The sequence below is a fragment of the Dunckerocampus dactyliophorus genome, chromosome 3 (assembly GCF_027744805.1).
Source record: "Dunckerocampus dactyliophorus isolate RoL2022-P2 chromosome 3, RoL_Ddac_1.1, whole genome shotgun sequence".
Lineage (NCBI taxonomy): Eukaryota > Metazoa > Chordata > Actinopteri > Syngnathiformes > Syngnathidae > Dunckerocampus > Dunckerocampus dactyliophorus.
The window spans coordinates 6,381,971-6,409,314 of record NC_072821.1 but is presented as its reverse complement, the minus strand read 5'-3'; the positions used below and the strand labels follow the sequence as shown (position 1 = coordinate 6,409,314).

Here is a 27,344-nt window from a genome sequence, read left to right as displayed (position 1 = left end):
ACCCTAGTGAGGATAAGCGGCATAGAAGATGGATGGATGGATAATCAAATGTATTAACCAGTTCAAATATAAACTAAAGTAGACTATGGCAGCTTTAAAAAAAATTAATACACATAATTACATGTCCAAAGAGCATTTTACTGGAATTTATTAAGGAATTTTATGAAGGAAATAACAAGTAACATGATAACTGCATGCATTAAAAAATACAAATTAAAAACAATAAATAAATAAGAGCAGATATCACTTATTCAGTGCAATGATTATATACCAAGGAGGAAAATGACTCAAATATTGCTCAAAACAAACAAGTCAAACATGGGTTGTATATTATATATTTTAATATATTTATATTTAACCAGGTGTCTGCTACCCACCCAGAATGGATGTGCGACTTACTTTTGGGTCGCGACCCACCAGTTGAGAATCACCAAATTTTAATACAATTTTTTTGATTCATTTTTTTTTTGTTTTAAGTGCCTACCAATCGTAGTAAAAAGTATATATATTCATTTTAATGTAATGTTTTTATTTTTTTATTTTCATGATATCTTTAACAATGATTTAATATTGACATAGCATAGTTTTTCTTTGATGAAATTGTAACTTTTTCCATTACGGTCATCACTTACCTTTGCTGATTGGCTGGGAATGGTCACATGATTCTACTTACTATCCTTATAGCAGGGGTGTCCAAAGTGCGGTCCAGGGGCCATTTACGGATAGTGGCTGTTTTTTGACACATTTTAAAAATATAATTTAACAAGAAAACAACAGCAAAAGTGGGAAACTCAGCACTCATTTTAATAATCTAACGAGAAAAAGTCCTAATTTTGAAGAGAATAATGTCATAATATTAGGGGAAAAAATAACATAATTTAAGTAAGATAAAGTTGAAATATGAAAGAAAAAAGACATTATGTTTTTAAAGTTGTGATATTGTGAGAAACAAACAAAACAACAAATGAAGTTGTAATTTTTAGGAATTTAGGTAGAGGAAAAGTTATAATGTTAGGAGAATAAAGTCAGAATTACAAGTAGAAAATGTACAAGAAGAAAGTTGAAATAGTTGGAAAATAAAAAAAAAAAAAAAAAGAAAAAAACAGCAGAAAAGTTTTGAAAGGATTTGGATGAAATTTTCAAGAATTGTCGGAAATGGGATACGGAAGAACTGATTAAAGTTTAGGGCTGATCTGGATCACCGTCTGGATCCAGGTTGTTTTTTTTTAAGGATTCTTTAACTTTGCGAGATCGGACAATTTTCGGCATTTGTACATATAACTCCACAAAAAATAGCGAGAGCACTTAAAAAAAATACAGGACAAGTTTCCAACAGGTTCTGCAAAATATCAAAGACTGATCCAGATAATGGAATAATATCGGCTACTATGATCCACGATATGACAAATAGGGGCCCTTTGGCGTTTTCATCAAAGGGAGACAACAACTGAAGCTATAAACATGCAACAAACGCCATTCTAACCGTATAGCACCAGTATCACACCATTATACTGTATATCGCCAGACACTGTGGAATCTGGAGTGTGCCAACGAATTTGTTGTATCTTCAAAAGCAGTGGATCTAGATCCAGAACAAAACCGCCACTACGGAAAATGCGATTTTTGTGAGTAACTACCATCATCAATCCGATCGCTAATGGTATGCTTTCATGGTCAAGGAATCTAAATATGTAGATTAAGTAACTTTAGGACTAACATTTATGGAGAACATCACAATATGGGGGAACTATGTTGCTTGGCGGAGGTCTGCGCTCTCTGAGTGCTTTTCTAGTTTAATTATACTTTATCTGATTTGATGTTGTTGATTGTTCAAGGAAGAACAAAGCACACAACAATATTTAGCATGATAATGTTAAATATAATAATAATAATAATAACAAGAGACATGACTTAGAAGCTGGAAATAGCAACAGTTTATTCTCTACTTTTTGTGACTACAGAAAAAACATTTGAACACTGAAAAAAGCTGGATGACATCATCACTTGCCTCTCAAATGTCTTTTTTTTTTCTTGCTTAGCAATCACAACAGATGATATTGCACGGCACTGAGAAAGCAGTATAGCAAAACCTCGGGAAAACGAAACAAAAAAAAATCAGGGCATGAAACATGGAGTTATATATGGGAGGGTAACACAACAGCATGACCTCTGACACACACACACACACACTCGCGCACACACACACTCGCACGCTCGCACACTGGAAACTGAAGAAGCATTGTGAGTCAAAACAAAGCAAAAGCATATAAAATAATGAGATTTCATTCAGCAAGTGCAATCCTAAATCCTCACTCAATGTGGATGAAAACAATGATGCTCGTTTATTACAAAACCCTTCAAGCATCGTTGCGTGTGAATTGCCGGAGGACACTCCTCTGTGAGTGAGAAACTACGTTCCCCAGCGTTTAGAGAGCCGGATGATTGTCTTAGGCGCCGTAGTATTTGTTGTGACACTTGGAACCAAGCTATACCCAGCACATCCTGTACATGGGAACTCCTTATATGGGCAACATGGGATCATGGCGGGGGGGATAAATAGGTGCACTTGCATCAGTCATTCCTTCACAAATTCTTTTACATAATAAAAATGCAACCTGCACTTAAAAAAACATTACTTTGTGACATTTTCCCTGCATAACCAAAACAATGAAAAAGCATATGTCAACCTGCTCCTTGCAATTAATAAACAATATGAAGTTGATCCAAATATCATTCAAAAATATTTCTATAAAGTAATTATTACTTCCATGTTACAGAATTGTATTATTTTAGTCAAACACACAACACAATATGGTTGAACTACTATAATACAGTGGTGTGACAAGAAATGAATAATTCAAGTAGTTTGGGAGTGTACAAAAATATAATTGCATGAAACTGGTTGACATTAAAATATGAAGCAAACTGGATGTTTATTTTTTACTTTTTAAATTTTTTTTTACGCGTTGGCCATTTGGTGATGACGAAAGTTGTAAATTCAGGAAACTTTCCATGGGAAGTTTAATTGGGAAATTGTTAAACTGTTACTGGATGCTTTGTACATATGTTTTTGGAATGTATCTGATTCTATTCACCATTATGATTTTAAAATATAATTCATTGAATATTTTTGATTCACTATCAATTAATTCATTTAAAAATGTAATTTTACTGCTTTATTTTTTGCGAATTGTACCGCAGCTCATTTTATGGCCAGGAACAATTTTTGGTAACTTGAATTCAAATTGAAACAGACGCTTAAAGCCATAAAGCAGAAGAAAACATAAGTGATGATCATAATGAAAATGTTACAATTGCATGAAAGGGAAGTACAGTATATTATACTTACAGCAGATCATTATTAGAAATATAATGAAACTTTTAAAAAAATCATCAAAAAAATAAAAACACTCAATTGAATTTGAAAAAAAAATTCACTGAAGTAAAAAAGTTAGTTTCCCAGGACATTTGTTTTCAGACTTTTTACACTAAAACAACCTCCAAAATATTTTTCGTTGCAAGTACCACATTTTTGCTGCTTTTGGTAGGACTGAAAAACATAAAGAAAATGTTTAAAAAATGAAAAAAAAAAACCCAAAATATTTGGCTGTAGTACCACTGGTTTTCCTACTTTTGGTAGGGTTAGAGTTGAAAAAAAAAATTCACTCACATAAAAAAATTGTAAGAACTTTTTTGATGTTCCTAAATACTTTGCTTTGCAAGTACTGCACCGGTTCTGCCCACACTGGTGTATGAATGTTTGGTGGCGGTCGGAGAGCCTGTAGGCGCCAACTGGAAGCCACATTTTCGTCAGACTACACCAGGGCAGCTGTGGATACAGATATAGATTACCACCACCTGTGTGACTGAAGAGTGAATGAATAATGGGTTCACTTTATTGTGAAGCGCTTTGGGTGCCTTGAAAAGCGATATCATACGGAATCCATTATTATTATTGTACCAGAGTTTTTGCTACATCACTGATAAGCTTTGAATACACGGCTTGTACTCACGAGTAATTGGCTTACGGCAGGTGAGTTAAGCAAGCAGGAAGATTTGAATTCAATCGTGGCAAATCTTTGGTTGATAAATATTATTTGTACAATTATTCCATAAAGTCTTCAAAAAAATCTGGTGTCCCTGCGTACCATGAGATGGAGCCTGCGTACCATCAGCGGTGCTGATACCTCAGTTTGAGAATCCATGTCCTGGAGTTCAAATAGGGAATACTAAAAAGTGAGTCATTGTGAGTATTATGGCGACATACACTTAGGTTACGTCCCATGGAAGGCTTCCAGCTTTGAAGTCACCGCATTTTGCAACCTCAGCCATGACCTTTGCGTCTTTGGCATGAAAAAAGATGATGTGGCACCAATAGTACGACATCAGCACCGATTTCAAGGTAAATTTTCATTTTGAGTTCCATTAGAATGTAAAAGTTGCACATTGATTTGCTGGATAAGCTTCTTTTAGCGGTTTTATTAGACTTTGCTGGTCGTCATGACACAAGTACGTACCTAAAGAACAGATACTAGATGGAGTGAGGCGACAGTCCCACGGCTTTTTAAAACAGAAAACAAAGCAAAATGTCAAATAAAAACAAGCGCTCGCTCCGCGGCACAGCGCCCCCTGGCAGACCGGCTGCCCGGTCTCCACTCCATGTCGCTCCCACTGTGTGTACATGAAGGCAGCAAAGTGAGCGGGGGCTTGTAGCCCTCGCTTCAGCAGATTGTACAGTGGACAGGAGGTTCCCCAGGAGCTTGAAAGTCCTACTACGCCTTCTACATTCTATACCTGTGCCAATGGCGAATAGAAAATAAAAAAAAAAATCTACTTCACAAATGCCAGTGCTTTTCAACAATATACATATTTGCCCCCCAATTTTTTTTGGTTTGTTTTAAAAATCTTTGGATGTGCATTAATGTTACCCTTTTTTTTTTTTTTTTTTTTTTTAGAAAGTCAGAAACAATAGAAAAACACATACACACATACAAACATTTCAACAAAGTAGCGCCTGTTTTTGGGAGGGGGGAGAGGTTTCTGGCAGTGTTTAAAACACACAGCTGAAGAATAACAAACTACACGGCTTGAACGTAAAACTGTCTTTTTTTTCTTTTGGTTTTTTTCCCCCTCCAAAAAATCCTACTATGTACAAATCTATAGATTCTACAAATGCATAAATTAAATTAAAATAGTGGTTAAACTATATAACAAATAAAAAAAAAAGAATTTAAATTAAAACACGACACAGAAATAAAGAAAAAATGGGGGGGAGGTGTGAACACAATATCACAGCAGTTGGTTTTACCCTGTAAAAAGCAATCTAGCATCATTATAAAATATGCTTCTCCCTCCTTCTGATATACATCAACCCTGAAACAGAGCACGTCTTTGCCCCCCTACCAAAAAAAAAGAGATCATATATTCAACAATTAGCACACGCAAGAGTGGAGTTCTGCTTAAGTCGCACGAAGATGCAGAACTCAAAGTTACTATGAGGTATTCAGAGACAACTGGAAAAGTCACGCACGGCCACGGTGAGGGAAGAGGGGAGCGGGTCAGAAGGATCTTGTGGGGTGGGGTGGGGTGAGGTGGGTGTGAGTGAGTTGGAAAAGACCTTTGGTTTCATCAAGACAAGTCGCTTTGGTATGTTTGTCATTGCATGGTTTGAGCCGGCGAAAGCACCACAGTGTGATTTCAACGAAAAGCATTTTCTTCAGTTGCGGCCTTTCTACAGCCTTGAGGTATTCACAAGAGTCAAAAAGGTCAGAGGTCAAGAGCGGTTCAACACTTTGGTTCAAGCAAGGCACTCGTCCTGGGGAGTTGACTGGACAGGAGGAGGAGATTGCAACTACGGTCTACTGCGAGGAACGTGGCTGCCTGGGAAGTAAAACGTGATGATGGCGCAAACCATTAGAGCACACACAAGGCGGGGGGGGCGGGAGGCAGGGGTCAGCCAGGATTGACAGTTAAGTCACAATTTCTGTAAAAATATGCCTCGAAAGAGACAAAAATGTCATCTCTTGCAAGATCTCAGTTCAACAGGCATCAAAAGCATCAACTCCGGATGTGCGTTTTGCTTTGTCTTTGGCTGTGGCTGCAGACAACGAGGAGGGCTTTACATGTAACCAACAAATCCAGCTTTGATTTCAATTTCCAGTTCATTAGGAGCTGTTAATATTTACAAATGTGTACATGCAAATGTGTCCTGTCATTCATTGTTTTGATTATTTATCTTTTTGTTCATAAAGTACAGAAAAAATGGGCATATTTCCCACACAGTTGATTGGTTTGATTCCAATTTCTAAGCATTTGACAACCCTAAAAAAATATGAAATAAAATGAGCACATACAAAAATGAACTGTGCAAGGGGCATCCATCACAGAACCCGCCTTTGCCATTTAACAGTGGTTAGCTTCCTTTTACACTTGCATGCCATGTTGAGAATGTTCAAAAGTGCGATGCATGATGTCAATACTTGTTTGACAGCTAAGCAAGTACCCTGGAACGGATTATTTCTCTTTCCATGACTCCTTATACACAGAAATTATGAGTAAAGAACCACTTTTGAAGCCATCTATACTGTTTTGTCCGTCGAGTTTTGCATTTTTTGTGCCATCAAAGTGGTCCAAATTTGGAGACAAACCCCCCTGCGGGCTACCCCATCAGCCCCTGCATGTGTGTATCCATGGCTGCATCATCATCATCATCATCATCATCATCTGCATTTATGAGAGCTACATCAGCGTGACTATCGATTAAGCTGAAGCGAGAGCAGGGGTGCATTGGGGGTGAAAATGGGGACACACAGCGTTGTTTCTGAACTCCACTCACAGAGGCCGTGCAGTGACATAAACAAACAAGAAGAAAAACATCTTTGGTTATCTTTGGTATCATCAAAGTGATAGAAATCACGTATGGAACTTGAGTGAGGTAGCATCTTTGGTTTCACACTAGAAAACATCAGCAAGTGACACATTTGTTGTTGTGGTCGGATTCGGTGGCCGAAGAAGCGTTTTTTTTTTTTTCTTTGGGTGCTTCTTCTGATGAATGTAGAGCTGCTAACCGTGGCCTTGAGGAAGAGGAGGGCGAGGAGGAGGATGACAAGGGGGCCCGGCTAATTTATCAAACCTGCTACGCTTCCCTGTGTAGTGCTTTCCTCCTTGTGCTGAAATGCATAGCTTTCCAGGCTTTGGATTAGTGGGGGAGGGGAATGGATCACTGCTATGGATCCTCTCTGCTTGGCATGTTTGATGAGACAAAATAAATAAACGCAAACGGCGTCGCTGGCTCACAGTGGCGACACACACCATGTGTTTTGATTGGCCTCCGCTGTGAGCCCCAACAACATTCACACCACTCACTGGGGAGATACAAGCCATTCCACAAGGCATCCGTAAGGCAAAACACTTTGAGCAGTGTAGTGGTTTAGCAGATTGCTGACTTTGTTGCAATTGTCCAAGTTAGCAGGGATAAGCAGTGACACCAAACAGGATGGATGCTAACAATCATGGATTCATGGATGATTGAGAATGTGCGTAGTGGTTCACATAGTAGACTTTTGTGCAATCACCCTAAAAGCCAACCGGGATAGGACCCTGAAGATACAAGATACATTCTGACAAAAACAGATGAATGATTTAGTAGGTTGAGGCAGTGTAGTGGTTAACATAGTTGACTTTGGTGACACCCTACAGGTCAGCTGTGATCGGACAGGATAACCACCACACATAAAGTATGCTCGTAGAATAAAGCGCCTTTGATAGTATAGCGGTTCACATAGATGACTTTGATAGAATCATGCTATACGTCCACTAGGACAGGCTGTGACCCTGAAGAAGATCAGAGTTAAATAAAGTGGATGCGTGATTAAGTATATGTAGCCATTGTTAGTGTAGTGGTTTACATAGCTGACTTTCATGCAATAATGAGATAGATGAGCTGGGATAGGCAACATCTCCTGTTGTGCCCCCCGAACAGGATAAATGCTCAGGAAACTTCATGGCTAGTTGGATAAACAACAATGTTCACCATTGGTAGTGTAGTGGTTCACATAGTTGGCGTATATCTGCCCTAGAAGCCAGCTTTGGTAGGATGAACGAGCTAAACACGAGCTAAACACTAAAGACAAATGGATGATTTATAGAATAAAACCACTTTGGCAGTGTAGTGGTTCACATGAAAGTCAAGTGGGAAAGGCTACAGCCAATGCTGTGCCCCTGAACAGGATAACTGCTAAAGAAATGCACAGATGGGTGAATAATTAAGATTGTTGAACCGTTGGTAGTGTAGCTGACTTTTGTGCAATCACCCGATAGGTCAGCTGGGATAGGCTCCAGCTCTAGGATGAATGGTGAAGAAAATAGATGGATGATTTCAAATGCTGAGCCACTGGGAGTGTAGCTGTTCACATCGTGAACTTTCATGCTATTTGCCCCTAAATGAGTTGGGATCGGCGCTAAAGAGAATGTAGTGATGTGTGCATGATTGACAATACAGCAGCGGTGTCTACGTTATCAACTACAAAACATCATCTTTGGTCAAAGCACTGCTGCTGTCTTATTTTTAGCTCGCATGAGTTTGGCTTTGGTTTGTCTGTTTTAAAACAACGTTTCAGCACGTCTGAAGGAAAGCACTACATCACAGTCCAGTGTGTGGAGTTTTGTTTGCTTTTAGGCTAGCAGGCGACGCTGATGGGCTCCCGGAACAGTCCATGGATCCAAAAGAACAACAACAATCCAGCAACAATCGCTCCTGTGGGATTGAATTTTCTTGAACGTTGATTGGCCAAATCCCACCAGAGCTCCACCTTCCTGGTTGTTTCTCAAGGTTGCAGACGATAAACTGATTGAGAAGCTCCATTTTTGGGAGTGAGATGAAAGATAAGGGTGTGATAGACGGATGCTGGGCGGGGGGCTGTAAAGCTAGAGACCAGTGAAAGTGTTGAGAAGGGGACTGGGAGGGCAGGAGGGGGCAAACTGTAGCCTTTTTGCGGTGTGTTACACAAACACGTCATAGCAGGTCGAACAAGAAGTCTTTGGTTTGTTTTTTTCTCATCTTTGGATACTATAAATATCAATATAGTACAGATTTAAGGGCAAAAAAATTCAAGGTCTTTGTAAGTTTCTCTAAAGTTTTAAAGCTTTTCCACCGAGTCAAGTCCATGAGTTAAGGTCAAAGCGCTCCCGTCTTTCAGGCTTTGGTGCAGGCGTTGGGCCCGCCGGGGTGACCGGAGCCGTCGTCGACCCACTTGTCCAAGCTCCGGCGCCGCGCGTTCATGAAAAAGTTGCTGACGGTGGCCAGCTCCAGGCCCAGCTGCTGCGCAATGGTCAGCTGCAGCTCTTTGGATGGACGCTTGTTCTCCTTGAAGATGGCGTGCAGAGTCCGTCGCTGCACGTCTGTGAAGACCAGACGGGGCTTCTTGGTCACGTTGCCCCGCTCGCTGCGACCGTGGTCCTGCTCCTTGCGCTTGCATGCTGAGGACACAAGAGGGAAGGTGTTGGTGAGTTGTTGGCAACATTTATTATTCACTCAACTGCAGAGAGTAACAGGCATTTATTTGACAGAGGCGCCTATTTGAATGGAGGCCAAATGCTTGACAAAGGTTTTGTTAAGATGTGAGCTGTACTGCGATGTATCCACCTTTGTGTGCACTTGTGGCACAGCTGTAAGACCATGCTGACGTCTACGTCTTATGAAGTGATTTGGTTACATTTTCATGCTTTTGCAAATAAAGCGGTCAAATAACAAAAAAAAGAAACAATTGACAAAAGCAGCTGCCCAAAGTAACATAAATACCATAAATAAATACCACAAATGTTGTGCATGTTAAATTATAAGCCTTCAGCAAAATAAATAACAGGTCTGAGTCCACGTAGACCAAAGTCTGGGTCCAGACTGAACACTCAACTTTTAAACATCTTAAAAGTAGAACATTTTCAAATCTGCAACAGATTACGTTTAAACTTCATGTTATTTACTAGCTAGGGCTGCAACTAGAGATTCATTTCTTAGCCGATTAATTAATCTGAAGATTGTTGTTTTGATTAATAAAGTCATCGGTTAGGCCCTGGACCCCAGGGCCTAACCGATGACTTTATTAATTAATTTGCGTTTGGTTCATATTGATTTGGTCCGTCTTGGGCCAAGACAGACCAAATCAATACAAACCAAACACAAACAGTCAGTGGTTTGGTCTGCAACATATCAGAAAAGAGGCACAAATGTGGATCGCTGTTTTCCAAAGTCAAAGCTGTGTGTGAAAAAGATAATGTATGGCTACGGAAATTAAAAAATATTCATATTTGAGAGGCTAAAATCAGAGGAAATTTTTACATTTTTAAATTTAAAAAAACATTAATCGAATACCAAGATAGTTGCCGATTAAATGTTGCAACTTTTTTCCATCTTTTGACCAGAAACTGTGTACAATTTCAAATGAGTTCAGGACGTAAATGTCGTGGAAAGCGTAAAAGTCCACTTTCACAATTTAGTCATTGATAAGCCATGTTGAAAATGTCACTGAACAACTACTACCTCAAAATCAGAATACTGAATGGATCTTTGGGTACATTTAGAGAAAAACAGGTCAGTATGAGGAAGATATTCCATTTAAGAACAACAAATAAGTGCAACGTGAGCAATGATTTCTTGATATCAATAATTAACCACAACAAAGATCAGATCAGAACAGATGTTTTTAAAGCTATAATGTGTGTGTCAAAACAGCATTTCCTAATTCTCTCTTTTTATTCTTCCGTTGCCATCAGTAGTGTTGCGTTTCACTTAGGTTAATTAAGTGTCGCTGGCGTGGGATCAATTTCCACTCAGTGTGCTCTAGTGATCAGTCCAGGGTGTCTATGGAAGAATATTTTGTGTATTTCATAAAGGCTGTTCATTGGACACTGACTGAAAACTTTCAAATAAATAAACATAAATAAAGGCAATATAAGTTAAAAGGCATATTAATGTCCAATATATTATATTTTGGTGAGAATTGAAACCGTGAGGGCCGCACGGTGGCCGAGTGGTTGGCACGTTGGCCACATAGTCAGGAAGATCTGGGTTCGAATCTCCGCTTGGAGACTCTGTGACTTGTGGAGTTTGCATGTTCTCTCTACGTGCGTGGGTTTTCTCCCACATGTTGGCGAATGCTTGTTTGTCTATATGTACCCTGCGATTGACTGGCGTACGCCGCCTCTCGCCCGATGTCAGCGACCCTAGTGAGGATAAGTGGAATAGAAGGTGGATGGGTGGCTGAAACTTTGAGCATGTTGCTCCACAGACTACAGCATAAACACAACTGGAGTGTACAGGGCAGCAATTTGAACACTGTCCATGGTGCTGAAAAACAATCAACCATCTTAACACAACCTCATGTACACCACAGAGACCCTAGACAAACACACATTTAAAAAATCTATCCAGCTGATCTAGCTGCTCTTTTATCGCATTCACAGTGAGACATATTAGCCTATTCAAAGTGAGATTTATGGACCAGGAGGGGGCAGAATTGGGCTGCTGCAGACCTGATAAGAACTAAATACAACTCCGGGGAGACAGCACAGCTGTGCCTTCACACATACAATGCATTACATTACAGAGAAGAAAATATTACAAACAACTCTCAGTGGGATACAATGCAGTTCGCACAACCACGGTAACAAACACATGGTTCAATGAATACCTCACAACTGACCATTATCCTTTTCCACTGCAGCTCTCAACATCATCCAACCCTGTTGCCATTTGAAGCACTCTTAATATTAGGGTCGTTATTTTTGCACGCTCCCACTGGCGCCCTCCTATCCGAGCACACCTAATTATCAAGACCAGCAGCTTGTCTCCAGTGCTGCTAAATATTAACTGCTGGTGTAGGAGCTGCTATAAATCAGCAGGAGTGAAGGCCACGCAGTCAGCAGGAGAACCCCAGCACGGCCCGCATTGCTCTGCTTGGAACACACACGCATAAATACACATGCATGCACAAACACTCTGCGGCTGCTCTCAGCTAATCATTACAAGCACAGAGATAACTTCACACACACACACACACACACACACACACACACAAACACACACTGGGCGAGGTGACGACAAAGACAAAACACAACTCTACATGGCGGTATGTGCACATTCTGTCTGCAGCACATGCATCTAAATAGATGAATTAAACCATAATCAACTGTTAAACCAGCAAAATAATTGAATTATATATGTGTAGATATGTTTTAATTTTATACGATTAGGTTATATTTTTTCCTCTGTTGTGAATAGAATGCATGGGGATGTAAGTGAATACGTAAGGGGAGAAAAGGCCTGAGATTAATTTCAGAAGCTTAAAATCAATAATCATATCACATTCACACACAAACACACGCACACACCCCCCCCCCCCCCCCCACACACACACAGTAGTTCACACAGGAAAGAGGGGATCAATAACTGCAGGCTCACTGATGAAATATCCCTAATCATTTCATATTTTGACATGAATTTTCAAATATTTGGCATATAGCAAAACAGCAAAAATATATGAATAAAAAAACAGTAAAAGGAAATTCCCGCTATTAGGCCATATTAGTAATTACTATATACTATATACATATGACTATGCTCATATGAGTATAGTCATATTCATAAAACATATGAATATTCATATAATAATCATAACAATAACATGAAACGTATTTTATTGTTATTAATTGTCTAATTGTTTTTTACACTTATTTTCTAATTGAAAAAAATCACGTATATCCAACCCAACCACACACACACACACACACACACACACACACACACACACACATCTGCAGGAGATTATAAGAACTAATCAATTGCGATTACACACACACGCGCGCGCACACAAATGTACATATGCACGCACTTTCCACTGTGCAGACATATGGCCTCACTTTTCAAAATAAAATGCCCCAAAACGCACGTTCATCGATTGGACTCATGAACGTTAGAGAAGAAAGAAAAAAAAGCAGTTGTCTGGGAACGTACAAATGTGTGTGCGTGTGCGTGTGCGTGTGTGTCTGTCACTTGGCGCCCTAATTGACTTCCGACTACTGCAGGGACAAATTAATCCAGAGGTCTATCAGTTAATTAAAGACACAAAAACACACTCCAGAGTGGAATAAATAAATATAACCACACCACAATTGAAGTGCAATGCAATGTGTGATAATAACGTCACTTTTAGGCCAATATGTCACCACATAAAGGCCTCTGTAAGGTCAATTTAAATCACACACACATTAGGTGTTTACAAGGCCAAAACAAAAAACAAAAAAAAAACGGCGGATCAGTTGGATCTACACCAAAATAAACACATCCCTAACGGCTCCTGGCTCTTGGATCGACTTACTTACAAGAGCATGGGTCGATATTTGGACGTAAAACGACACCAAAAAATGTTGCACATAAACCCCTCCTCAACAAAAAAAAATCAGTGCCAGGGTGCAATATATCAGGCTATCATATTTGTGTTATTTAGCATTTTCGCTCCATTTGAATTGGCACAGCCAATAAAATACCTCCCCAAAGAAGCGTAATTGCACTTCGTATTATTCACAACATGGTTCATCTTTGCAGAATAAATGACATTTAACACAAAGGAACATCTTCCCCAAAGGCTACTTATTTTCATTACTGTTGTATCATATTATGTTCATTCATGAAAATAGTGCAGCCTTAAGAGTCAATGTTGATCAGTGCTTTGATTAAAAAAAATTAAAAATTGTTGCTTTACCGAGGCTTCGCTCACCTGCGAGCCTGAGTGCACTCATGCGCTGGAACTCAGGCTCCTGCAGCCACTTCCACATCCGCCGAAAGGTCTCTCTCCCAGACTTGAGCTTGGACCAGGGCTTGGGGTTCCTCAGCAGGTCGGAGAGGGTCCCTTGGGACCTGCACAGGACCCGCTGGGCAAAGATGGCTTGGGGGATGCTGTAGCGCTTCAGCTCCGTGGTGATCCTCTGCGCCACCTCTTTGGTATTCACCTCCTCCATCTGGCCTCCACCAGCACCTCCTCCTGCCCCGCCGTTGATGGCTCCTTGCTGCCCGAGCGCGGAGGCCTGCTCCCGGCCGCTTCCCAGACCCTGGCCGTGGCCCTGCGCTCCGAGATGGGCGTGAGGATGATGATGTAGGCCGTTGAGCTGCACCATCCCCGCCGAAGAGCTCATGTGTTGCTCTGCGTGTCGACTCAGCATGGCGGGGTGGTGTGCCTCGAAGCCGCTGGGGGTGAGCATCTTCTCACCGGGCATAGCGGCACCGGGGTGGGCGTAGGGAGGGAGGCCGGCTTGGGTGGTGTGGATGCTGGCCAGACCGGAGCCAGACAGCGGGGAGAGACTCTGGCCCATGCAGGGGTCCTTGTGGTGGTAGGCGGGGTACAGGCTGTTCATGGGCGCGAGGCTGCGGTCCTCCCGCATTAACGTGAAGCTGCCGCTGACATTCCCGGGGATCCTCTGGTGGGGATGCGGATGAGGATGGTGGGGATGATGGTGGTGGTGGTGATGGTGGGGAGGAAACTTGTCGGACACCGTAGAGATAGGAGGCAAAGGCTGCAGGGGGGTTAAGGTGGTGTAAGTGCTGCTCGCACTCATCCCGGGGGCTTCACACATGCTGATGGCCGGGTGGAGGTGTCCCGGGTGGTGATAGTCTCCGCTGTCCAAGAGGGTCGCCATGCCCATCGCGCGATGGCTCAAACCCCGGGGGCTGGGACGGGAATGCGGACTGTGGCCGCTCAGCAGCTCCCCGTGGCCGGTCACAGACTCATGGCTCACTCCGTGCAGGTCGCCTATGTTTTCCATCGACAGCTGGGCATTCATGTTCCGGGCAGCTCTGTGGACCAACCATCTATGTGACCTGTTTAGCCCCAAAAGTCCTCACATGCAGGAAAGTTCTTTTGTTGCTCTTCTTGCTGCAGCCTCCTCTCCTGAAAACACTTCTTACAGATGTAAAAATAATCTACACCTTTGCTTCGTCTTCCAAATCCGAGTTTTTCTTGAGCGGAATTTTAAAAATGAGTTATTTTTCTTAATAATAATAATAATTCAAGCCCCCCCACCGCCAGCCAGCTGTCCTTGCGCTCCGGTCGTGTGCCGCGCCATCTCTCTGTATGTTCAATGTCCAAAACCGCAGCGCTGAACACCGTCTGCACATGCGCACTGGAGCCCCCTCTTTCTCTCTTCTCTTCCAACACTCACGTGGACACGCCCATTTATGTGACATCACTAGCTGTATTAAGGAAGCCAGCTATCGGGAAAAACACCTACTTGGAGCTTCTACTCACTTTCTGAAATGAAGAAAATGCAAATGGAGGAGTATTCTTTTAGAACTATTTGACAGAAACAACTTTGTGCTTGATATACATCAGTGCTATTCAACTGGCGGTCTGTGGGGCCACGTCCAGCCCGGGAATGACATCAGAATGGCCCACGAGTTCAGTTGAAAACAATACATTCCTAAAAACGGCAGAGTGATCCTGGAAGACAGAAACTTTGACGGGCGTTTTTGCAGTAGCTCCTTAAGAGGATTTGCGGATCTTTGACAAGCTATTTTGCAGTCGGTCCTTAGAGCAGAGCTTCAACCTTGTGGATAATTCTCTGACTACAGCATTTTTTTCAGAAGATAATTAAAAACAGCAGAGCGTGCTGTCTACATGACAGGGACGCTCTGCTGTTCTTAAGGACTGATTGAAATATTGCTCGCCATAGATCGTTGAAATGATGAGAGCGCTCTTCTGTTCTTAATGACCGACTACAAAAATCGCTAGCCAAAGATCCTCTATATGACAGGACCCTCTGCTGTTCTTAAGGACCAACAGAAAAAATGCTCTAGTCAAGATCCACTAAATAACAGGAGTGCTCTCCTGTTCTTAAGGACTGACTAGAAAATCGCTAGTCAAAGATCTTCTAAATGACAGGAGCGCGGTGCTGTTCTTAAGGACCAACTGGAAAAATGCTTTCGTAAAAGATCCACTAAATAACAGGAGCGCTCTGCTCTTCTTAAGGGCCGACTGAAGAATTGCTAGTCAAAGATCCTCTAAATGTCAGGAGTGCTCTGTCCTTAAGGACCAAATTACAAAATCGCTAGCCAAAGATCCTCTATATGACCGGCGTGATCTGCTGTTCTTGAGGACGGACTTGAAAAAAATTGCTAGTCAAAGATCCTCTATAGGACAGGAGAGCTCTGTTGTTCTTATGGGGACGACTGAAGAATTGCTAGTCAAAGATCCTCTATATGACAGGAGGGCTCTGTTTTTGTCCTCTGAATTATACGAGATCTTGGACTAGCGTTTTTATGCAGTGGATCATTAAAAACAGGAGAGCCCACTTGTCATATTGATGTCTTTCACAGTTTTGCAATAGAGCATTAAAAATGGGAGAGAACTCCTGTCATTAGGAGGATCGTAGACCTGCACATATATATACAGTATACAGTATATATATATATATATATATATATATTTTGACTACTTAATGACTATTAGCCATTTGATGAAGAAAATGAAGGTGTGGCAGAGACCAGCATCGACATTCCGTACAAAATAAGAATAACAGTGAATGGAAAAGTTTGGCCCCCCAGGTCCTTACCCCCTAAAAATGTGGCCACAGAACAATTGAGTTGAACAGCCCTGGACCAGAGAAACGCTTCTGAAATGCAGTCAAATGTTTAATTCATTAGTACAATAACGGAGCGGTCCACCTTAAATGCCAAGAGGCCAATGAAGTCCACTTCCTCTCATTCCAAGTTGATTGCTAGTAATACAATTTCTTTCCAGTGAAGTTCAGAGGCACTTTTTCATTAGTAGGCCACGCCCCTCTAATGCCAAGTGTGTGGCGGTTTAAACCAAAACGACTGTAGCACCTTTGATAGAAAACCATGAGCAGATGTGTCTATTGTTCAAGCATTTGGGCTTAACGAACCAAGCCCAGCACTGTGTGTGTTTGAGTGTCAGCCACAATGAACAACTACTTGAACACTCATTAAGCACAATAACACCTCATTTGTTGACATGCGGGGTCGTCTCTTTATTGCGTCCAAATGATGTCAACACAATTACAAACTGTACATGCAAAGACACATAAGTGAATCATCGCTGGCACATGGAGAAGGGGTGGGATTAAATAGGCTCTGCTTCTTCCTACTCCTTTTCGGACATTTTGAATTGTGTAAATGTAATGTTCAAAATAAATCAAACCATACCTTTACATGCCAATATAACACCGAGGTGTACCAAACCCTTGTTTACATGACGTCAGAAGGGCCGTTTAGACTTGTATGGCGGCACAAGCTGGCCCGTGGTGACAGCTTGCAGCGGTCAGTGTCCTGTGGCTCCCCACCCTTGCCCTTGTTGCTGAATGAGGGGACATGTCAAAGGTGACGCTTCAAGACTCCTAAAGCCAACATCTGCGCGTGTAGTGGGAGGACGAGGGGGTAGAGGGGGTGCACAGATTAACCTTTCAGACTTTTCCCTGTCCCGGGACCTGCTAAGGGGACCCCGCATCTGTCAGGGGGTCCCCTACAATAGAGGCAGCGCTCGCTTGAACGAGTTGAACAAAAGGAGTTAAAGAAGTTAAACTGTCTCTGATGTAAAGTCAATGTCAACGGCGTGTGTGTGTGTGTGTGTGTGTGTGTGTGTGTGTGTGTGAGACAGACGTGTGTCCTGACAGAAGGACACTTAATTCCTCCAAAAGTGTGCCTGACCAAGCGTACACTTCAATGGACATACATTGAGACGACACGACATACATGACATACATGACATACATGACATACATGAGGCCACAGCAAAACACGATAAATGATATGTAAATACCAACACCATGTCAGGGAACTTGATTTCACAACGCACAAACTTAAAACATCATCCGATACATGATAGAATGTTTTCAATCTGTCCAAATAACTTTGACCAGAACAGTAATTCAGAGTTTTACAGCGGGTAAGGTGCCAAAAAGGGTCCATTTTTATTGGCTGATTGATATTGTCTGGCTCAGTTATTTTGTTGCTTTTTAAACAATCCCATGATTTCTTGTCAAAAAGAGCTTTGATTCACCTGGCAACTTTCTAATCAGCTTTCTACAGTCTGACGTGTGGCGCCACATAGGCGTTATGGTCAAAATGCTCTGGAAGACATGCTAGCATACATGTAATACAGTACAGTGTTCCCTCGCTCCATCAGGGTTCGCTGTTTCGCAGATTTGATTTGATTTTGACAGTGTTTGAACGCTGTTACAGGCCGAGCCTGGCCCTTTAAGAAGAATCGCATTGTGGGAAGTTGAGTGTTGTAGTTCTGTGCTTTAGCAGGGTGTGTCCCTCTCTACTCTTTCTCTTCGCCGCCCATGGGCTTCTGCGTCCTGATTGATTGACAATGGTCTCCAGCCAATCTCCTTTCTCCTTTCTCTTGTTGTGGTCATGGCTACCAAACTAACTAACCGTGTGAGCTGCTTGCCCGTGACGGAGCCAGAAATGTTTCATTGGGGTGGCCATGGTGAGACCATTACTTACATAGGTGTGGCAATAAGTTGATACCTGAATTGTGTAGATGGTCAGTGGGGTGGCCGGAGAGTGGCTTTTGGACCGTCTATTAGAGCAATTAATAGCTGAGCAGTGTGCCAAGGACATGTTTTCAATGCATAGTTTCTGGATTCTGCTCCCTATCGTGGCAGCCAAACGAGCGCAAGGAATACAGTGTTCCCTCGCTCTATCACGGTTCACCTTTTCCGGATTTGCTGTTTCGCTGAATTTTTTTAGCACTTCTTTTTCATTATTACAGAGTATCAATGCTGTTACAGACCCAGCCTGGCCCTTTAAAAAGAATTGTGGGAAGTTGAGTGTCTCTCTCTTCCCTCTCTTTGTTTTGTTTTGTTTTCTGCGCCCTGATTTGCTGCGGACCATTGTCAATCAATCTCCATCATGCCCTGCCGTGTCTCCTGTGTCATTGCTAGCTTGTTAGCTTGTAAATGAATCTTCGGTTCGAAGGAGGAGGACTGCAGTAATATGTTTTAACAAGGATACAAAAGCGCTACAGTCCAGTGGAACGGTGCCAGGATGAAAAGGCACGGTCACAGGAGTGAAGTACGTGCGAGTGGCTTAATAATTTCTTGTGTCCGACCTGTAAGTTGATCATTAAAATTCAAACTAAGGTTTGAACTTTTCTGAGAGTGTTTAAACAAGAGAGAAATGTGAGAAAATGTTCTTGCTTGTCTGAGAAAAGAGTATAAAGTGTATGGTGAAGTTGGTTACTTTGCGGATTTCACTTATTGCGGGCTATTTTGGGAACCTGTCCCCCGCGATATATGACAGATGTATGTGCTGAATAACGCTTTAGAATTGAAGTCAAAGTCAACATAGTGAGAAAACTTGACTGGAGCCGACCAAAGTAATCATGGAAAACTTACCTCCCGCTTGCAGTTCACGCAAGACGCGGTTTTATCGACAGCTCCTTCACACGGAAAGTTGTGCGCTGCAGTGAAATGCGTCCAAGCGGAAACAGTGGTTAGACTAAACTAATGTTCTGCACCACAGAGCCGCGTTTGTCAAAATTGTCCCCCAGCTGTGAGGGTAGCCACTGGGGTGGCTGGTGAGTGACCAAGAGTGGCCACGGCCACCCCTGGCCACCCTGTAGCTCTGCCACTGCTGCTTGCTAACCGCCAATACTGTAAACAATAGAAGACACAGAGGAAGCTAACCGTGCGAGGAGCAGTATGTTTTAACAAGGATACAAACACGAGAGAGCCGAGAGGCACCAGGACGAACAGGCACGGTCAGAAGAGTGAAACATGCGTGAGTCACTTAATCATTACTTGTGTCCAACCTAATCGGTTGATCATTAAAATTCAAACAAAAGTTGAACTCGAGAGCGTTTAAACAAGAGAGAAATGTGAGAAAATGTTAATGCCTGTCTGAGAAAAGTGTATAAAGAGTTTGGTGAGGGGTTTTACAGCCTTAAATTAATAAATATATAATAATTGTAAAAAATATATAATTGGCTACTTCACGGATTTCACTTATTGTGGACTACTTTGGGAACCTATCCCCCTATAAACGAGAGAACACTGTATCCTCAAAGTTTTATGAGTGTGAGGTTCAATGACTAATTATTTGCAAAGCCCAGTGCAAAGATGTTTTGCTTAAAGGCGGCCATGTTTTTTTAAGCAATCTTGCTGAAACATGTGCTGAGATGTGCTGGTCATCCCCTTAAGATGTGCACCAAATGTCATGGCACTAAGGCGAAACACACTAAAGTTACAATGGTGTCGATCCATATCACCACCACCACCCCCATGTGGTGTATTGGCCAGAAAAGTAGTACAATGAATGAGTGAATGAATGCTTGACTGTTATTCTATTCGCTCAGGTTTTGGGTTGGAGTACTACTGTAGAGTAACACCATATTTTTTATTTAACCATACTTGTGGGATAAAGATGATATTGTTTACGGGAGTAAAATGTACTTTGGGAGTAAAAGACATGTGGCGATGACACCTTCTCCGAACCTGCTGACTAAATAACTGACAAGGGAGGCAAAATTAAAAATTGAGGCACACTCGAAACTTGCTTATTCACCCCCACATGATTAAAAAAAGCATGTAAAAGGATAACTGTACAACGTTAGGTCAAATGTTAACCAGGAAACGCTGTCAGTGGTAACATTTGTGATGATTGGACACGCATGACTCAATTAATATCTAATCAAATCAATAACTTTTTATTCATGCGGCGTAGTGTGGCCCCATAACTATAGCCAAGCTTCTTGCTTTGCAGCTGGTGTGCGTTAGAAGCAAAACATAAGGCGTTCAAGGCGCTGCCCACGCTGAATAATCTAACTAAATAAGGTAACGATGTTGGATTTCCAAAGTTCCTGTACTTTGTCAGCGTTATCTGTGTGGCCAAATTGTGTGCGTATTTTGCAAACATGACATCAACGATGACGTCCACTGCAAATCATTTTACAGGATGCAATTACAGTTCATGCCAGATCCACTCAATTAAACCATGATATAATGCCAGCTTTTTTCTTTCCCAATATCCAGGATTAAATCATCAATTGAGAAAAAAAACTATCCTTATTAAAAAAAAAAACATTTTATCACCACTATACCTCCATAATGTAACAATTACAATCGTAAGATTTCCATTTCATGTATACTAACAATTTCAAAATATACATGCAATACACCATCCTTGTAAATATCTCCGCAGGTTCGGAGAAGGTGTCATGTTTGTACCCCAGACTTCACCAGCCAGTGACTGCTAATGATTTTCAAGCATGTGTCTTAAGAAGTGATGCTTGTATTCACAATCACGTCCAAAAACCTTTGAGCCCCCCTGCAAATGTAAAGTACGGCATCATGCATAAGAATGCTGAATGGCAGATGTTGTCACTGCTTGTATCTATTATGCATATAATAATGCTGGATTTGATACAGCCAATCAGAGACGTCCTTGTTTTGCTCATTAGTCAGCCACTGAAAATAACTGAAATGTATTATGAAGCCGCAGAGGGAATGCAGAAATATAATATCTGCACTAAATACACAGACAGACTCATTAGCTAGATAGACATAAATTAAAATGAGTGTTCTGTTGAAAGTTATGCCTGCTTTCAGACGTTGGAAGTGGAGTATACTGTGTGTACAAAAGGGCTGCAGTTCCTAAATGCAACATGTATGCAAAATATATACCCTGCACTCACGTGCCTTTTTTTCAAACCTTATTTCTAAATTTGTGTGGTGGTTTGTACAAATAGAAAATTATTTTAAAAAAATATGTGGACATATCTAAATACTATAGATATATCGACTCTACATGATATTAAATATAATATTAAAAGGCCAATGGCTGGCCTTACGTGGCATCTCCACATTCCCATACGGATCGATATGCATCCTTCCAGGACGTGTGTGTGTGTGTGTGTGTGCGTGTGTGTGTGTTGCCTCTTTGCAGCTATTGTGCGCGGAATAGGGCCGCCATGCATGGTGACATTTTTTGTGCATACAATGTTAAGAAACATGGACCAATATGACCTCGTGCACGTCAATCAGTACGGGCTAAGGTTAAAAATAAAGCAAATAATAACAAAAAAAGAGGTTGCTAAAGCCTGTCTGTGACGTTGATTATTCATCATTCCCGGGCAGGTGGACCAATATAAGAAGCGTGGATCAATACGGTGTGTGCAGCTCTGCAAAGTGACACAGCAAGCACGCACACACACGTTAAAAAATGACAATTGCAGCTTGTTTGGGCCCAATAAGCCTTTGCTAAATGACATTTGGCGCATCTAAATTTTAACAAATGAGCCCACTTGAGTTGCGGTCGTTTGGGAAACTGAATTAGCCTTCTGGAATGAAATAAATTGGATTTCTTTTATCCTTTCTGAAGCCATAAACAAATGCTACTTCACCTTTAAACGCCCATTAAAATAAGACTGCCTTTAAAAATATAAACGATTTATTCTGATTAAACCCTTCCAGGAATTGAAAAACAGGTCTTGGCAAATATGTTTAAAAATATAAACACTGTAAAAATGGACATTGCAGTGCTTGCACGTTGAGTGCACGAGTGCGTGGCCTTCACAGCATATTTGAAGTGCATAGGCCTTGATAACACAGCACAACAATCGATACGGAATACATTTAGAATTCCTGCAGGGGGCTCAAGCTTTAAGGCCTTTGAATTGTTAGGATAAATAAACACTCAAAATATTCTTTTTTTTTCGTAGCATGGGTTGCACACCAATATAAAGTAGGCGATATTTGATCAATTATAATGGTGAATAAAACACAAAAACATATAAAAAGAAAGTATTTTAAATCCCAAAAGGATGCAGGCAGATTTGAACTGACATCCAGGGGAAAAGGGTCGCCTATATTTGATTTCTAATAATAATAATAATAATAATAGCAAGGAATGCACTTGTTATTTTTCCTCTCTCCAATTAATGAAAGTGGTCTCCATCGATGCATGCAGCAGATGCAACATGCTGCCTTGCTCAGGGGTAAATTAACTGCCTGCATCACGGTGTTATTCCGCGTCACTTGCGTCTCATTCGTGCACTCATGTGCAATTAACGAAGCCTCACTTTACATGAAGGGCTCCATATGCCGCCCAGTGACTGCATGCCTCTAACTTTGGCACACGCACTCCCAATTACGACGGCAAAAAAACATTTGTGATGCATTGATCTACACAATGTTTTTCGTCCTGCAAGATTTGTCATTCATTTGTATCAATAATTAAATACACTAAGAAGCGTAGCATACAATTCATAATGCACGATTTTGTCTTCCGTGGCCAAAACATTAGGTACACCTGCACAATGCTTCCCTAAAATGTGCCTTTACAAAGATAATAATGGCCTTTTTGATTGATACTGTCAGATAATCGTTGATTTAACAATATACATATTCTTATCATTGTGGTAGTTGCATGCTCCTGCCGGCTGTGACTGAAACACATGGTGTGTTTACAAAGAATGAAGTAATATTAGAAGAGCAACGTGCTAAATACGCTGTACAGTTGGTAAATTGTCAGTCTCCTGATTGAAATAAATATCGTGTATTATTTTGTATGTTTTTATCGTAAGTACAATGTAGAAATAGGTTATAATACAGTAATAATAACAATAATCATAATCTATTTTGCATTATTGCAAAAGCTTCAGATAAAACCACATAAACATGAACATATTATCTCGTACGGGTAATGTGCCTGGAATAAATTCCATTGATTATGGCTTCATATTAGATCAACTTGAGCATTATTACATTATTAAAGGGATACTGATGATGATGATGATGATAATAATAATAATAATAGTAATAATGCATTCATGGCTACAGGATTACTACATGTTCATAGATGTTTGAATTGGTAACACACTGGATTGAATTGGTAACAAACATAGTGTTACAATACTAACTATCAATAACAATAATAACGATTACTGTGTCCATTCAAAACAGGATTGGATCTAGCGAGACTAATGGAGCGTCTCTCCAGAAATAATGGTTACAGATGATCACGTGTCTAATCATTATTCAATGCACTTATAGTAGCCAACAGATTGTTAAATAGGTAGTGTTTCCATTTTAAAATTGAGCATTATTATAAAAAAAAGCTGTCACCTAATGTTGTGTCCTCACATATCATGTAATACGTATAAAAACGATGATCACCTGTCTCCATTTTGCAGTAAAATCAATGAGTATTTCACTAGTGTTTCGTTTACAAGCTACACATTACGGATGCATGAAATAAAAGGGAGTATTTCACTGAACGCATGCAGCAGCGCGGCACTCATTTACAGCGTGGTGCGTTCAAGTTCACGCGCGGACGGATATGAGAGCTCTCAGGATCTGGAGCGGTCTTTCTCAACATGGTGCCACCTTACGACACGTAAACGCATCACACACGCACGCACACACACACACACACACACACACACACGCACACACACACAACCCAGAATTTACCGCATAGAGTGTGTGTTCCATGAAGCACACGTCTATTTAAGTCCATCACATCAAAGGACAGAAACAACAAGAAAATGCACGTTTCCTCTTCATGTTTCTCCAAGCCTCCATCTGCACAATCCTTGCCGGGGGAAAACAATCCTCACAGCCGATCCACAGCGTCCCTGCCACAAAAAAAACATCCACCAAAAAAAAGAGTCTTGCTGTTTTTCTACCCCGACTATAAGGGTGCTTCTCTCCGGGCTTTTCTCCGGCATGCATTTGAATAGCCGGCTGCTCTCGTTATGGATCCTCGCTGCACGCTCAAAGAGAATCACTATGCAAATTGTTTCAGTGTCAATCGAAAGGTTCGATCCGCTTGCAGCGTCAGCAGCAGCCCCCTTTTTGGACATACATAGACAGAGGCTGCTGCTGCTTTGCAACAATATAGACACATGATATATATATTATACATACATATTATTTTATTACACAGTCGGCTATATAAGAGGAGAATATAGCACACAAACACATGCGTACACTTTGATATGTAGTTGTATGGACGGGAAATCATTTTCTACATATTGCACGTGCACACATTACGTCTGAAGTGTAAAACAATTTGATAAACTCACAATGAATGCAAACACTCACTGAGCCTGTAATCTAATGAGAGCCAATACGGCTATGACAAAGATAATGATGCTCACCAGAGAGGTATTAAAATGAAAATGAAAACAACATTATGGGAATCAGCATCTAGAACTAGCTTAGTTTAGTTTTTAAAATGTTTATTATTTGGTATACAAGAAATGTGTAGAAATATATGTTAAATAGATGCTTAAAAAAACCCTGCCAAAATATGTGGAATTACAATCCCTTTTTATTTAACATTTTCATTTTTAATATAAGTATCATTAATACCATACCATTATATGACCATACATTTATTTTATTTCATTTTGTTTGTTTTTTTCACAATAATAATGAACACCATACTATTACAGCTTTCTTTCATTTCATTTTGTCATCATTTTTCACAATACTCACTAATAGCATAGCATTATATTATCACACCTTTCTTTCATGTGATGATTGTACTCATAATTAATGGCATACAAGTGCATAACACATATCAGCTTCTTACATTTAAAAAACAATTATCATTAACAACATACCAGTTTTATGTAATTATTATTTGATAATTATCATTAAAATACAAGTAATAGGCTCCCAGCATACCCACGACCCAAGTGAGGACAAGCGGTATAGAAAATGAATGAGTGGATGGAACATGCCAGTATATTAACATCATTTTCTTTCATTCTTTCTTTCATAATTACCATGAACAACATAGCAGTATATTACAAGAGCCTTCTTTCCTTTTATTACATTATATTCTTTCCCATCATAATACCTTGTCACACACCTAAGATGGAGCCTATCCCAGCTGACGAATGGCGAGAGACGGGGTACGCCTTGGACAGGGCTTTACCTTTATCTTCAAACATTTTATTTTTGTTTTTTCAGTGTGGCCCTGTAACTCCCGAATGTTTGTCAAATTTTAATTTGGGGAAAATACAAAAACGAGCTGCACTTTGGACACCCCTCCTGTTAACATTCCTATCCCTGCACAATGACAACAAAGCTGCTGCTATTCTCAAGCATACCTTTCTGTGATTGGCTAGGATAAATCACATGACCCGACTGCTTTATAGTGAAGCTCAAGTGACCAAATATGATGGTTTAAGAGAGCTACTTCAATAATATATTTATCATTGTGGTTGCACTGCATCATACTGACAGCGCTTTCTAATATCTCTCCTCTTCCATTGCTAAATAAAGTAGCCAAAATAATAGGAACGGCTCAAAATATGATGGAAGTACAACAACAAACAGAAAGAGGGCACCGAGAGGTGAAAGCAAAGGCAACATCCGAGAGTGTGGTCAGGAGGAGATAAAGCACTCGGTCCGTTATCCATCTGTCTCAGGGTTAGAGTTTGACCAGCTGAGGGTGGTGGATGGGACAGTGGGAGGGTCAAAGGTGAGAGGTCACTGACCCCTTGTCCTGGATGGTCAGTGCACTATACAACACATATACTTAAAGGTGCACACAGATAATTATTACGGTCATAAAATCTAGAAAAATAAGTATGAGATGAAATCTCATGAATGGAATATAATCCACTGGATTTCTTAAAGTCATATTTCATTATAATTCATATTAGTGTGCTGTAAATAGTCCTTTATAATTTATAACAATGGGCCGCACGGTGGCCTAGTGGTTAGCATGCTGGCCACACAGTCAGGAGATCGAATCTCCGCTGGGCATCTCTGTGTGAAGTTTGCATGTTCTCCCCGTGCGTGCGTGGGTTTTCTCCGGGTACTCCGGTTTCCTCCCACATTCCAAAAACATGTATGTTATGTTAATCGGCACTCTAAATAGTCCATAGATGTGAGGGTGAATGATTGTTTGTCTACTGCATATGTGCCCTGCGATTGGCTGGCGACCAGTCCAGGGTGCACCCCGCCTGTCGCCCGAAGTCAGCTGGGATAGGCTCCAGCATACCCCCGCAACCCTAGTGAGGATAAGTGTCATAGAAGATGGATGGATTGAATTTTTAAAAATTAAAAAAAACAACACACCCACACAAAAGGGATGAATCTTCAGCCGGTGCTGTCAATGCGATGATGAAATGGCGGCTCTGGATCATCATTAAGAGGTGTATCACATTCTAGTTGCATTTCATTTACTTTCTCAGTTCTCTCATCTGTTGTTGTCCCGTTGTGTGACAGCGCCATACATCTTATATATAATACATCACACATGCATTATGAAGAGATCATATATTATTTGTACGGAAAGGGAGAGGCAGAGA

At 40.9% G+C, this 27,344-nt stretch overlaps 1 protein-coding gene across 2 annotated transcripts; it reads right to left on the bottom strand.

Moving 5' to 3' along the window:
- Positions 1-1,943: 1,943 nt before the first annotated feature.
- Positions 1,944-15,126, bottom strand: onecut1 (one cut homeobox 1). 2 transcript variants are annotated; one of them, XM_054771759.1, is made up of 2 exons: positions 13,758-15,126; positions 1,944-9,477 (listed from the first exon to the last, which is right to left on the bottom strand). In XM_054771759.1, the coding sequence occupies exons 1-2, from the start codon at positions 14,830-14,832 to the stop codon at positions 9,194-9,196; spliced, it is 1,359 nt and encodes a 452-aa protein (XP_054627734.1). In that variant the 5' UTR covers positions 14,833-15,126; the 3' UTR covers positions 1,944-9,193. The 2 variants fall into 2 exon arrangements, with proteins under 2 accessions (XP_054627734.1, XP_054627735.1); XM_054771760.1 differs by having other exon boundaries at positions 13,773-15,126.
- Positions 15,127-27,344: the final 12,218 nt, after the last annotated feature.